The 15,382-nt window shown below is 39.4% G+C and overlaps 1 protein-coding gene across 1 annotated transcript; it reads left to right on the top strand.

Moving 5' to 3' along the window:
• Nucleotides 1–60: 60 nt before the first annotated feature.
• LOC117695173 (synaptonemal complex protein 3-like) lies at nucleotides 61–14,960 on the top strand. The gene is made up of 9 exons (XM_034486024.2): nucleotides 61–212; nucleotides 716–854; nucleotides 1,434–1,500; nucleotides 1,662–1,696; nucleotides 3,135–3,252; nucleotides 4,152–4,251; nucleotides 5,761–5,859; nucleotides 13,922–14,026; nucleotides 14,135–14,960. The coding sequence occupies exons 2-9, from the start codon at nucleotides 746–748 to the stop codon at nucleotides 14,210–14,212; spliced, it is 711 nt and encodes a 236-aa protein (XP_034341915.1). The 5' UTR covers nucleotides 61–212; nucleotides 716–745; the 3' UTR covers nucleotides 14,213–14,960.
• Nucleotides 14,961–15,382: the final 422 nt, after the last annotated feature.

The following is a 15,382-nucleotide window of genomic DNA, read 5'->3' on the forward strand; positions in this document are numbered from 1 at the left end:
AGTTTTCTGCTTTTAGAACCTGCCATATCTTTATACTGAGTTTTCTGAAATCATGTAAGAATATTAGTATGGATGTGAGAAAAGGGCAGACACTCTACATTTACCTTTTGTTCACTCTTCTGACCATCGGTTGAGGAAGGTGTGAGCCTCAAAGAGACAGGCAACTAGGCCCCAGCCGACTCCTGAGCCGAGGGACTAACTGCCCCCTAGTGGTAAGAGGGGCTCAGGGAAACCGTGGGTGAGGAAGAGGGCATTTACCTTTCTATCTGTTTAGGTTCCTTTTGACAGAGGGGCTCCGCTGTCCTCAAAGTAACAAATTAACAAAGTTGTCTCCTGAGTGTGTGGCACAGGTTCATTTCCTGTGACACATTGCCAGGGACTGAGTTAGCCCTAAACTGCTCAGTCCTCTGAGGAATTCTATGTAACACAGGGCACAGCTTTGTGTCATCCTCATAAAGGCGCCTCCCACCCACCTGCTGTTGCCACCCACCCCACCCCCCACCCCCACCCCCCACCCCCCGGGAAAGGCAAAAACACGGCGGGAGGAGTATAGATGAAGATGTGCAGGAGAGACCCAGCTCCACACTCCTTACTGCATACCTGACAGGACAGGGCACCACACCATTGTCATCTGCCATGCCATTAACTTCCCTGCTCTGGTACTTGTTCCTAAGACTCTCATTTAATTCCTTTTCTATGCAATTGCAATCACAAGGTTTAGGATTCATACCTTTGCACAGTAGTCATGCCACCGAAAGGGAAGAAGGCTACAAGCAAAACTGTAAAGCGCCCAAGGGATTCTTCTGATTCCCAATCTGCTGATGACACCCCGAACAATGTTCCCCACAAACCAGGTAAAATCGAGGGGGGGGGGCGGTTCTGCAAAGCTGTGCCTACTCCAGGGGACAATCAGGCCTATCTCTTGGCAAATGGTGTATAAGGGCACCCCGGGCCCAGTCAGGATCAATGCTTCAGATTTCAGGATTCAAATTTTAGATTTCAAGATTCAAATTTCAGATTTCAGTTGCAAATGCTCAATACTTGTATTTCAAGTTTCTCAATCTGTTTGTTGACTTTAGATTCCTCCTTGATATTCTCATACCAGGACTCCTAACCTAAGCCACACTCACTTCCAACCTATCTCCTGGCAAGGACATGATTTGAAAGTTACTTTAACCCTGAAAGGCTTGTACAAATGCAAGAGAGAAGGAGGGGGGAAAGGAGGAAGGGAGGGAGGAAGGGAGGGAAGGAGAGAGAGAGAGAGAGAGAGAGAGAGAGAGAGAGAGAGACAGACAGAGACAGAGACAGAGACAGAGACGGAGATTCCCAGACACATGCCTAGTTTTCATCTCAAGTGGGATTTAAAAATACTTTAGTTCTTGTACTTTCCCGCTGTTTGTTTGTTTGTTTGTTTGTTTGTTTCAATGTACTAGAAACACCCGTGATTGTTATCAGTGATGAGGACAGTGCTTCATCAGATCAAGATGAGCAGCAGATGAGGTAATCTATGTGAAGTCTTGTTTGTCTGTCATTAAGGTTTTTTTTTTTTTTTTTTATCAGAAAATTCAACGATTTTTTGTAAAACATCACATAGCATAATACTTATTTCCAGATGAGCTGAATTCTCATATACTCATTTTAAAATTTTATGTTTTTCATAGGGAACCTGTTGTGAACATGATACAAGACTTTCAAGGTATGTTTTCTTAGAAGACATGTGCCATTCAGAAGCACTGTTTTCCAATCATTCAAGTTTTACTAGGTCATAAGTGAGACACTGACCTATAGGACTCTGTTTGATGTTTCCTTCACATATATTAGACTGCTTTCTTTATGTATAGGGTCTCTTTTGTGTGTGTGTGTGTGTGTGTGTGTGTGTGTGTGTATACATTTCTTTGCTTTTTAAAGTGGTAATGTGGAAACGGAAATAGTTTTAACAATGACGAGGTCTGGGTGTTTTGCACAGTAGAAATTGAGTAGGGTATGTGTTCCTGGATGGATTGGATGAGGTCATCTCCATTTTTTAACTACTGTCTATTATATTTATTAGTTTCAACATGCTCTTTTCATGCTCTGAATTACTTTAGTTTTTCTGGAGTTTTGATGTTGTTTTTCCTAGAATAACAGTGCTTACAGGAGCCTTTTCATACAGCCCTTACTAACTCTGAGTGAGCTATTTAGTAGCAAACTATAAAAGTTCTTTGGTTTTTGTTGTTGTTGTTCTTTTTCTTTTCCCCAGTGAACTGTATGAGGTTGGATCCTTAACCTCATAAATTTTACACTTGACTATTAACTATTAGCTCTGCTTTATGAATGGAACGACATCTTTACAAAGTGACTAAATAATACCTGTATCATTGCAGGTATTATTTGATTTGTAATTTCTAAAAATAGCTATGTCCTGCATTTCCTTGATATAAGTTCATATGATGAGTAGAGAACTCCTAGTTCATGAAATATTATGAATTCCAGCGCTTATGGGTAAGCATGTGTTCTGAAGTCTAAGAAAAAGAATTTAAATGTTCTGTATTTAATCTGCTTTTTCTCAAGATACTGTCTTTTTTAGTAAAATACAGTGTCTAGACATCATAGGTCAGAGTGCTTAAAACCAACTTTCATATTGTATGTCTACTTGTATGTTTTCAGCAGTGTTCAAAATAAAATATACTTGTGTTTTATCAAATGTGTTCTCACAAGAACTCATCCTGTAAGATTATCCTTTGAAAAGAAGAATATTTACTAAGTGTTTATATTCTTTTGTATTAAGTGATTCTGAGGAGAAAAATCAAAGTTGTCTTTGAACATCTGTATATACATGATATAAACTAATTACCATAGTGACTTGGACCTATCTCTTCTCTACATTAAGTAGTGGAATATATATATATATATATATATATATATATATATATATATATATGCAATTTGGTTGAATAGAAAGGATGAAGGAAAGTGGAAGTGTTTACAAAAATGTCAGAAAAGTTTGTATTTTGTATTTTGGAATGATGTCTATTGTATCAATTTTTAATATTTTTGCGATATTGCTCAAAGAACATATCCCATGTCAATTTGAATGTATGGGAACAAAGTAACTTCCAGTTTTATCTTCTAATAAAATTTTATTTCATGTATAGGTGACTTTACAAAGTCTTACCTTGCAAAGAGAAAACAGTTTCACCAAGATTTGAAAACATCTATCGATACCCTGTGTGAAAAATTTGTGCATACTGTTGAAACGCAACAAAGGGAAAGGTAAAGTTGTTGGCTTCTTTGAATTACAAAACTTGTGCAATTTCTTACTCTTCATTAGTGCAAATAAACACAGATTCATGATCACTATGCATGGATTTTGAATCTCCCCCGAAAAAACTTCAATTACCTTGATTTTTTTCCTTTGAACAGAAAATTTATTAGCTTTAGAACCTCAGTTTTGCAGAATTGAGATATATAATGCAGAGTACAGTGAATAGAGTCAGCTTCTTGCGCTTTAGGTAACAATATAACTCTTATTACTGTAAAATTCATTAATGCTTATGTTTTGTAATTGGCTGCCTGCATGCATGCAGGGTCAGCACCAAAGCATTATGCATAGGACAGCAGATAATAGTCAGCCTATGTAGGTACTCTTAACGTATCGCAACTGTAAGTCTTAAATTGTAGTGACAGTCTTACAAATAACCTGAATGAGTCTCAAACTGCAATTGCCATTCTTTGGGGAAAGTCATTGTGAGACTGGGAGAAGACAAATTCAGTGAAGAATTCACTTAGGGCAGTCCTTGAGGAGGAAGGCACATGTTACTTGCAATACATCAACTTGCTCTATCAGAATCTACGTTATCTAGCAAGAGAAAAACATAGTGTATTAGATAGAGGTCAATTAAATAATTATAGATGAATTATATAACAAGGAATCCTCGCCGTTCAAGAGGGAAGGCATGTGATACATTCTCTCTTGTAGTGTACTTAGGAGTACATAGTTTTATAATGGGGCCACGTGACTTCACTTTTCTCTGTCTCATTGGAGTATTTTAATTATTTTACTCTTGTCTTTTGTTTGTATGAATTATGCCAGATAATTTTTATTTGACAATGTGTAATTTGTCTTATCCTCCTCATACCATAAGACCATGCTTATCATTTATGTTTCACAGGAAGCTGTTTTATGCCAGATATTCTAAGATGTTTGAGCCTTTGTTTCAACAGTGGGAACAGGATGCGATAAAAGTTGGGCAAGAAGAAGACAGTTTTGCTGTGAGTATCAGGTGTAACCTTGTAGCCAATGTATTGTGACAAAGTCTAAAGTGGTAGGAATAAATACAACTACTCAAGAAGGATAGTCGAGTATAAGATCTTGGAGGAATAAGATGGGTGAGGTATGAGATGAAGGGCCTACAAGACCATGCTTTCTGGCTTGCTTCTTTTTCTGTGGTGGCATGTGGTGAAAATGGTGGGATAAGAGTCAGGCTGACCAACACAGTGTGTTCTAATTGGAGACTCGCAACTATTCTTCTCTCTCTTCTGAGAGAGGCGAATGAGGTACATCAGACCAGCAGTAGGAGTGCCCAGCATAATTTAATGACACAATGCTAAACAGCTCTGGGAGTAGACCATGTAGCTGCTGTGGCAGAGCAGGTGAGGGATTATCTTTGAGTAGTTAGTATTCTGACAAGCCCAGACGAGGAGGGGAAAGGAAAGATGCTTGGATGCAAGAACAGTTTTGATAACTGATAATGATATTTACTCTGAAACTGAGAACAGGACAGGGAAGTTGGGTGTTAGACAACGGAAAATGTTCTTTTTAGGTCCTCGTGTATCTTGACAGGGGACTGAGCTGCAGTACTAAAGAGAATGATCCTCAAAGCCGGGAAAGAGCCTCGGTGCTGAGAAGATGGGGAAACAGTCCATGGTTATGGTCAGGAAGCTGGGCTCTGGCACTCTGCTTGGAATCTACCGATACTTTAACTGGTTATCTCTGTGACTCACTTCCCCAAGGAGTGAAAGCAGGGATAGCAAAGTTTCCACCTTATAGACTTGGTTAAATATTAAACAAGTTCTGCCTTCATATATTTACTAAAGTGTCCCAAAACAGTGCCCGATAACTGGCTGTCATCTGCCTATCATCTTTTTCATATTTAATATATGTGGACAAAGATATCTAGGGGATGACTTTGAGGGCCAGCAGGGCTTACACTCAGATTACAGCTGGAAACAAGGTCAAGGAGCAGAAAGGGCTGCATATGGAAATTTCATCTACGTACATGTTGTAATGTGCAACATTTAATACTCACCGAATGCTAGACAACAAGGAGTATATCCTATTTATATGACTGTGATGTAGGAATTCACAGATTGGAAGGATCCTCTGTTGACTTCAACATCAAGAATCCTTGCAGTTTAAACCTTAGTGACAAAAAGACTAACAGCCAAAAACTGTTGAAAAATATTTATCTTAAATCATTAACATCATTTAAAATTGAACATAAGGCCTGGCGGTGGTGGTGCACGCCTTTAATCCCAGCACTTGGGAGGCAGAGGCAGGCGGATTTCTGAGTTCGAGGCCAGCCTGGTCTACAGAGTGAGTTCCAGGACAGCCAGGGCTACACAGAGAAACCCTGTCTCGGAAAAAAAAAAAAAAAAAAAAAAAAAAAAAAAAAAAAAAAAAAAAATTGAACATACTATTTGAAGCAGCACATGCCAGCATTTGGGATTGTGAATATTCAATTTTCTTGCATTTTGTCACCTCTTTCTTTTACATTTTAGAATTCATCCCGTGAATATGCAGAGACTTTGTTTAAGACTACAGTGGTGCAGAGAGCAGCCATCGATGAAGCAAAAGCTATTTCTGATCAGTTTCTAAAGGTCTGTTTGTTGTAGCTGCTAAGAAATAATATCCTTATGACACAGTATATAGGTAAAAACAGGAGAGACAGGCTGGTTCTTCCTGAATCTATGGGGACAGGGGGAAGCTATTAAATTCTTCTTTTAAAGTTTGATCATTTTCTATTTTGAATGATTTCCAGTGTTAACTATGATTGCAAAGGGCATATTTAATTTGAAAACATATCTAGTTTTATGAGTCATTTACATCAGGAAATGTAAAATTTGGACTTCACCTAGAGATAAACACACTGGAGAACTTTGACGTTTAATTTGCTCTGGGATGTCTTTATGTTGAAGTTGATACATAAAGAGCGGAAATCAGGCATTTTTATAAATAATCTATTGTTTTCTTTTCTTGTTTAGTATGGGCAGTTTTCTTGAGTGGAATATAGGCAAGGGTAAACAACAAATGAGTTTTTCTGTTCTGTTTGTCTCTTGTTTATTTGAAACAGGATCCAACTACTTAGGCCTGGCTGGCCTTGAATGCATAGCAGTCTGTGTGCCCCTGCCTCCAGAGTGCTGGGATTGCTGGTGTGTGCCACCACACCTGGCATATTAAGACCACTTTTATTTTGTAGTGAAGTATGTGAGATTGCTATGGGATTTTACTATCAGAATTGATTCATGTCCAATGGTGGCTTTATGTTCCAATTTGCAGCCATTAGAGATGGCTGAAATACCTAATAGAATGAACAAAGAAGGCAGAGAATAGATCTTTAGTGAAAAGAGAATTATGCACTTGGACTATCTTTAGTGAAGCTCATGTCAAGCTACAGTATTCAGGGGTTTAAGGGGTTCTTTGGAGGACACTCTTTTAAATACTGTTTTACATTTTGCAGATTATATATATGTATATATATATATGTATATATATATATATGCAAATATACATACACACACATATATGTACACACACAATATTTTAGAATGTTCTTTGGTATTTCATGTTTTAATATCGTTTTAATTTTCTTTTTCCATTGAAAATAGAATCTTCTCCTATCCAATACATCCCAACCACATTTTTCCCTCTCTCTGCTCCTCCTAGCTCTATCCCCACTACCTTCCCTCTCTCCCAGATCCACTCCCTCTCTAACCTGTTATTCAAACGTATCTGAAGTGTCTCCTTCTAAACTAAGTGATGCTGCTTTAATAAAGTGGCAGTTACCAAATTCTTTTAAGAGCTTCAGTGTTCCCATACCTACTCCAGGTATTTAGGGAGAGTTTAAAGTTGGCAGGAATGTAGCTCTACTGAGCCAGGGAGAACTGTTTTCTTGAAGATCTGAATAGAAGGGCTTTCCTGTAGCTGGACTTTCTCAGAACCACCAGCATAATAAATACTGACATGAAGTCTTCTAAAGAGTTTGCACTTAGGCACTTACCCAGCTAGCTCATCTAACTTAACCCGACTATCTAACCTACAACCAGCCGTGTGGCGTGGCTAGCTCTATACCCTTCTCTGTTTCTCTGTGGTCCCTGTCTGTTCCCTCCATGTCCACTCCAAGAATCTCCCACTTCTGCTTTCTTCCCTCAGCATCCCTCCCTCTGCCCAGCAGACCCATCTCCTACTTCCTGCCCAGATATTGGTCATCAACCCTTTATTATAACCAATCAGCAGCTAGACAACCACTGATGCAATTCTAGATTGCCTCCAGGCAAGTGAGGAAGGATGAATATTTAGGAAATAGAAAACCCTATTTCTATGGTGGGCCATAGAAATGACAATACCAGAATCCTGCCAGCACTTAGTTCTTTGCAGATACAGAATTAATGTTTGAAAATACAGAGACACACCTTCTTCACACACTGTAAAGAAAAAGTTACCCCAACAGTTTCTTCTAAATGTCCCTGTTAAATGTGACCACTAGATTGGGAGCTTATTAGCAAACCTTCTACAGTGGCTGCTTGCCGTTCCTCTCTCCAAGTTACCAATAGGGTGGGTCATGTGCTCTGTACAGAGGCTCTTTCCTCTTCTTCATTGAACTCTCTCAGCTGCTGGACTACCACAGGAACTTATCATTTCTTGCTAGTACTAGGAAGTCTTTTCTGAGTCCCCTCTTTCAGTCGCCCCTTCAGTTAAAAGTCCCCACCTCCCATGTTGCACTGAAAATGTGCAAAAAAGTATCAGCCTCCCTTTCTTAACTCTCAGATCGTCCAGTGCCCTTCTCGAAATCTTCCCCCTCCTTCAAATCAAAGCTTCTTTTGCTGTCATTGCTTCCAGGCCTCCAATATAGTCGCTTCCTGTGAAGCAACCCCTACTCTGTTTCCCTGCTTTGCTTACTTGTGGTTTTCCCTAATTCTTGTCTTTATCTAGAGAACCCAGCAAGTTCTCCTTTCAAGCCGATTTTAAACTTCTTTATATTATTCTTGTTTATATGCTAATCCATATCCTAGGAATATGGCAGAAACTATGCAGACACGTTTCAGTTGTTCCTGGCATACACATGCCACAGTTAGTGACCCATGGTGTATATCACTTCACTGTTCTCTGGCTGAACAAAGAAAAGAATTAGGTGATGTTCTGTGTAACTTGAATGCTCTTAAGGCAATGTGTCTACTGTGTCTATGGAATGGAAATCATGTTACATGTTCTGTGGAAGTCATATTGCATGTTTCTATCTTTCCTCTTAAGCCAGTACTGGGGACAAGGCAGGGGATACTCTAGTTCATGCTATAGGCCTGCATTTTTTTTTCACTGACTGCTTCCTTTTGATTTCCATTGTTCATGCAGCATCTCATGTTCCCAATACAAATAGGCACCCTTTTACCCTTTCTTTGTAACTATACTTCACTCATGTCTACCACATAACTACTTATCTATTGTTTGTTTGTTTGTTTGTTTATGTTTTATTTTAATTCAAAGCCCTCCCCCTCCTCTCTTTCCAGTCTCACACTTACTGATCACTATCCTATTGCCCCCTCCCTTTCTCCTCAGAGAAGGGGAGCCTGCCCACCCCTTTTGAACCTCTGTGCCCTCAGGCATCTAGTCCCAGCAGGCATCTAGTCTCATCCTCTCACAATGAGGCCAGCTATGCAGATCAGCTAGGGGAAAGGGGATTCATTAGCATGATCAGAGACTGAGACAGCCCCCTTTCCACTTGTTGGGGGAAACACACGAATACTGAGCTGCACATTTGCTACAATTGTAATGGGGGCCTAGGAACAGCTCCTGCATGTCCCCTGGTTGGTGACCCATGTTCTGTGAACCCCCATGGTTCTGGGTTGTATGAATCTGTGTGTCTACTTGTGGAGTTTTGACCCCCTCAGACTTGCTCACTTCTCTCCCCAAGTCTTCCTCAAGACTCCCCAGGCCCTGTGTGATGTCTGGCTGTGAGATTCTGCAAATGTTTCAGTCAGCTGCTAGATGAAACCTTTCCCTTTCGGGACAGAGTTCTGCTAGGTTCCTGCCTTCAGGCATAGCAGAGTATCTTTAATATCACCAGGGGTGGGCTCTATCACATGAAATGGGTCTCAAGTTGGGACCATCATTGGTTAGTTGTTCTCTCAGATTCTGCTTCACAGTTATCCCTATATATCTTGTAGTCAGGAAAAATTTGGGGTTGAAGGTTTCCTGGATGGATTGATGTCCCTCTCTCCTCCTGTGGAAATCCTGTCTGGATTCAACGGGTGGTCACTTCAGTCTCTATATACCCCTCTATCAGGAATCTACTCTAGAGTCAAGCCTGTAGACTCCCCTTATCCTCTCCTGTCCCAGGCCTCTAGCTAGTCACCAGAGATAACCCCCTCCCCCTGATTTTCATTCTCACTCCTGGGCCTCTCTCACACAGCTTCTCCTCATACCTGATCGCCTTGCAACCCCATACCTCTCTTCTCTTACCCTGTTCCCTCTCTCAGTCCACTTCAGATGACTATTTAGTTCCCCCTTTGAGGAAGATTCATGTATCCTCCCTTGGGACCTCTTTATAAACCACTTTTTGGTCTGTGGACTGTACCATGGCTATCCTGCACTTCCAGGACAAATTGCTTCCAGTTTATGACTATGATGTATAAACCTGCTATGAACATAGTTGATCAAGTGTCCCTGTGGTATAGTGGGGCACATTTTAGGTATATGCCCAGGAGCAATATACCTGGGTCTCGAAATAATTGGATTCCTAGTTTTCTGAGAGACATCAAATAGATTTCCAAAGTGATTGTGCAAATTTATACTCCCACCAGCAGTGGAGGAGTGTTCCCCTTTTGCCACATCCTTGCCAGCATGTGCTGTCCCTTGAGTTTTGATCTTAGCCATTCTGACAGGTAGAAGTTGGAATCTCAGGATCATTTTGATTGGCATTTCCCTAATGACTAAGGTTGGTGAACATTTCTTTAAGTGCTTCTCATCCAATCTAGGTTCCCCTGTTGAGAATTTTCTGTTTATCTCTGAACCCCGTCTTTTATTGTCATTTTGGATGGTTGGTTTCTAATTTCTTGAGTTCTTTATATATTTTAGATATTAGTCCCCTGTCAGATGTAGGGTTGGAGAAGATCCTTTCTAATCTGTAGGCTGCTGTTTTGTCCTATTGACAGCATCCTTTGCCTTGCAGAAACCTTGCAGTTTCATGAGGTCCCATTTATCGATTGTTGATCTCAGAGCCTGAGCCATTAGTGTTCTACTCAGGAAGTTGTCTCCTCTAACGATGACTTCAAGGCTATGCCCCACTTTCTGTTTTATTAGATTTAGTTTGTCAGCTTCTACTTTTAAGTATTTGATCAACCTGGACTTGAGTTTTGTCCAGGGTGGTAACTATGGATCTATTTCCATTCTTCTGCATGTTGATATTCAGTCAGACCAGCACCATTTGATGAAGATGCTTTCTTTTCCCCATTGTGATGTTTTTGGCTTCTTTGTAAAAATCAAGTGTCCTTAGGTGTGTGGATTCATTTCAGAGTCTTCAATTCGATTTCATTGAACAACCTGTCTGTTCCTATATCAATATGATGCAGCATTTATGTTTTTTTATTTATTTATGTTATTTATGTTATTTTGTTATTTATTTATGTTGCTCTGTAGTACAGCTTGAGGTCAGAGATGCTGATACCTCCCAAAAGCATTTTAGTATCCAGAATCGCTTTAGCTACCCTGGGTCTTCTGTTTTCCCATATGAAGTCGAGATTTGCTATTTCAAGGTCTGTAAAGAATTGTGTTGGAATGATGATGGGAATTGCATCGAATCTGTCTATTATTGCTTTTGGTAAGATGGTCATTTTCACTATGCTAACAACCATACTGACCCTTAGCATGAGAGATCTTTCTGTTTTCTGATCCCTTCCTCAGTTTCTTTCTTTAGAGCCTTGAAGTTCTTGTCGTATAGGTCTTTCACTTGCTTGGTTAAAGTTATATTAAGATATGTTATATGATTTGTAGCTATTTAAAGGGTACTATTTCCCTAATCTTTCTCAGCCCTTTGTATAAATAAGTGCTACTAAGTTTTGTGGGTTTATTTTTATTTTATTTTATTTTTTTTTGCCTTTGAGGTAATTTTGAATCTAGCCACTTTGCTGAAAGTGATTATCATCTGTACTCTGGTAGAATTTTTGAGGTTGCTTATGTACACCATCATATCATCCACAAAGAGAAATACTTTGACTTTCTCCTTTCCAACCTTTATCTCTTTGTTAGGTCCATTTGATTCATAATGTGGGGCTTTTTCATTATTTTTCTTTTTAATTTTTGTCTGGATGTCCTGTTAATTCATGAGCGTGGGGTTTTGATTTCACCCACTATTAATGTATGGGGTTCCATGTGTGCTGTAAGTTTTAGCATTTCTTGTACAACTGTGGGTGCCCTTGCATTGGGAGCATGGATGTTCAGAATTGAGATATCATCTTGGTAGATATATTTTTCATCAGTACCAAGTGTCCTTCCCTGTCTATCTTGATTAATTTTTGTTGAAAGCCTACATTATTAGATTTTAAATGGCTGCTCTAGCTTGCTTCTTTGGTTTATTAGCTCAAAAAATATTTTTGCAGCACTTTATTTGGAGGTAATGGCTATCCTTACTACTGAAGTGTGTACCTTGTATGCAGTAGAATGTTGAATCATGCATTTTGTATCCATTATTTTAGCCTGTGTCTTTCTGTTGGGGAATTGAGACCATTAATGTTTAGAGGTATTAAAGACCAGGGATTGTTAATTCCTGTTATGTTGATGGTGGTGGTGATGGTAGTAGTGGTGGTGGCAGTTGTGGTGGTGGTGGTGGTGGTGGTGGTGGTGGTGGTGGTGGTGGTGTGTGTGACCATGTGTGTACTTTGCTTGGTTTGGTTGCTATGGAAATGTAGATTTCCTGTGTTTCATTGGCTGTAGCTATCTTCTTTGTTTTGGCATTTTCCTTCTAGTATTTTCTGTAGGGCTGGATTTTTAAATAGTTTTGTTTGAATTTAAATTTGTCTTGAAATTTCTTATTTTCTGTATCTGTGGTGGCTGAGACTTTCTCTGGTTATCGTATTCCAGGTTGGCATCTACATTTTTTTTTTTTTTTTTTTAGAAGTTGCAAGATATCTGTTCCAGCCCCTTTAGCTTTTAGACTCTCTACTGAGAAGTAGGGAGTAATTCTGATAGGTCTGTCTTTGTTTGTTACCTGGATATTTTCCCATTGTTTTTGGATTTTGACTATTATGTGGCAGGAGGAATTTTTTTGTTGTTCAGTTTTGCCTTGCCTTCATCAAGTTTCCTGTATGTTTATAAGCATCTCTTTCATTAGGCTGCAAAAGTTTCCTTCTATGATTGTGTTGAGAATATTCTCTGTCTTTAGGGCCTGTACTCTTCACAGTCTTTTCTTCTATTACTATAATTATTAGGATAGGTCTTCTCATGGTATCACAAATCTCCTGGATGTTTCAGGTTGGGAACTCTTTAGAATTAACATTTTCCTTGGCTGATGTGCCAATTTCTTCTATTGTGTCTTCTATGCCTATGATTTTTTCCATCTCTTACACTCTGTTGGTGGTGCTTCCATGTGTTGTTCCTCTTCTCTACCCTAGGTTTTCCATCACCATTATTTCCTCAATTTGTGGGTGTTTTTATTGCTTCTATTTGCATTTTCAGGTCTTGAACACTTTTATTTCCTTCACATTTTAAATTGTTTTTTCTTGTATTACTCTAAATGATTCATTTATTTCCTCTTAACAGCCTCCACCTGTTTGATTGTATTTTCCTGTATTTCTTTAAGGGATTCATTGAATTCCTCTTTAAAGGTCTATGCCATCCTTATAAAATTGGTTCTAATTCATTTTCTAGTGTTTAAGTTTGTGTCAGAATAGCCAGGACTTGCTATAGTAGAATATCTGTGCTCTTAAGTCGTCATATTGTCCTGGCTATGGTAGATTGTGTTCTTTAGTGGGCATTTGACCATCTGTTCCTGTTGTGGTATTTATTAGGTGGGGGCCTAAGCTCAATGATCCTGGTATGGCAAGCCTCTTGTGGGTATTCCTGGGCTAGACAATGGTACTCACAGTACAGTGCGAGTATACCATCAGTTGCACATACTCTTGGGGTAACCTGGGGAGGGGATTGGAGGTAGGGAGAGGCAGGTAGAGAGGTAGCCAGACAGTGGAATTCCAGGGAACAAGAGTCCACTCAGGGCAGCTGGGCATGCTCCAGAGGACTCTGCAGGCAAGGAAAAGGGGTGAAGGAATTGAATCTAACCTGTATGTTTTAAGATCATCAGGTGTGGTGAAGGTGGGTGTAGAGTTGGAGGGACAATGGAGGTTCCAGAGCAGGGGGGATAACAGGCTGCTCAGGGGAAGTGGGCTGCCCCAGAGAACTCAGCATGCAGATAAGATGGGTACAGGTCTGATCAAGGTGGGTGGAGAGGTGGAAGGATAATGGACTTGGGGGTTAGGTTGCAGCCAGCTTCTGAGGGCAGGGAAGCTCCCACTTAACTCATTTATTGCACATGGAAATCTGCTTCAATATCACCATTATTGCCATTTCTAACAAGCATCCGCTGACTGAAAATTTGAAAACTTTGAACTTTGCATGGTTCAAATGTGACATGAAAGGGGGATTTTCAACTGAAGTAGGTTTTTTTGTTTGTTTTAGAATATGCAAGTCCTGGAGGATGAACACAAAATTCTTGATGCTGTTGAGAAAAACAGATTGGAAAATGAAATGGAAATCCTGAGGAATAAAGTTGTGACAGAAAATGTAGGTAGTATATACCTAACGCCGAGAAGTGGGCAACTCTTTGCTCTTTTTTATGTCTTCCTTGAAGAGATGCTTATAATAATTATCAATATCTCTCTTTTAAAACAGCAACAACAGGACTTGGCAGCTATAGAATCGTGTCTTCATTTTCTGTTCTCCGAGGATAATGAAGAAGATAAGCTATGATCCTATGTCATGTGACATACACAAAACATTCCCTACATGACCAAAAATTATAATAGAAATTGGCACATCTCATTTGTCATTCTTTCATGTGGTACATATCAGACTCTATGTCTCTTAATCATCAAGTGAGCTCTGAGCAGTTTCCTGGGTTGCAGCCATGACAAGGGGATAAATACTGAATTACCAGACCCTTGGGAAGAAATACAGAAGCACTATCACTAACACTAATAGATTTTTTTAGTACATGGTAGAATTAACTCAATGGCGTTATAAAAGTTCTCTACTGCAACCTATATCTGTCTTGTAGAAAACAAAATTTAACTTCTAAAACTTATCACAAACTGAAAAGAGAAAAACCAAAAGGTCCTATGCAGATCTTGGGGCAGGGGTTGGGGGCGAGGGAGCAGTTTTGTGGCATTTCTAGGTAGCTAATGTTCATGGAATGGTTTTATGTAGTTGTTTGATGACACTTGTCCTTAGTGTTGATCGAAGGAATTTGACTTATTTACAGATATGCATAATTTCTTTCCTCAATATTCCATTTCTGCCCTTTGGTCATGTACTATCTGGAGTGCTTTGTTTCTCAACTTACATTATCAGTGATTGTGCAGAAGTTTACATATGTATGTATTAACTCATGAATCATTCTCTTGACTTCCTTCTTATGGTTTTTACTTTTGCATTAAGTAACACACAGACCTTCCATGTAAACACCGTGTTTAATAAATTTGAAAATGGTTTAAGTCTACTTCAGATATGTCAATTAAATACTTTCTTTGTATAATAAATGGAATTACCAAATTACTTGAAAAAATATGTTAGTCCCAGAAGAAAGAGTGGACTGAGTCATCTGACCAGGTGCTTTCCATTTTGATTTTGACCAGTGAAGAAGGTTATTATGCCTGTTCATTTTTTTTAACTACAAGTACATATGCCTTTATCATACAAATGCATGAGACTCAATCTGCCCTACTCATATGTGCACATATCTGCAATGACAAGGCCTACCCGGTTACCAAACCATCTACCCTGTTTCCCCTTTCATTCAGCCCAAATGCTTATAACCCCTTCAGCCTGTTCTATAGTCAAGTTTTTCTAAAACTGTTTGCAGGTATATGAAAGAACATGTGTGAGTGTCTGGCTTATTTCCCTTAATATAATACTATGAGA

This window comes from Arvicanthis niloticus, chromosome X (genome assembly GCF_011762505.2).
Source record: "Arvicanthis niloticus isolate mArvNil1 chromosome X, mArvNil1.pat.X, whole genome shotgun sequence".
In the NCBI taxonomy this organism is placed as follows: domain Eukaryota; kingdom Metazoa; phylum Chordata; class Mammalia; order Rodentia; family Muridae; genus Arvicanthis; species Arvicanthis niloticus.

Coding starts and splice junctions, on each gene's coding strand:
- LOC117695173 (XM_034486024.2), top strand. CDS start 746: ATGCCACCGAAAGGGAAGAAGGCTACAAGCAAAACTGTAAAGCGCCCA. Junction 4,252..5,760: donor AAGAAGAAGACAGTTTTGCT/GTGAGTATCAGG, acceptor TTTACATTTTAG/AATTCATCCCGTGAATATGC. Junction 5,860..13,921: donor TTTCTGATCAGTTTCTAAAG/GTCTGTTTGTTG, acceptor TGTTTGTTTTAG/AATATGCAAGTCCTGGAGGA.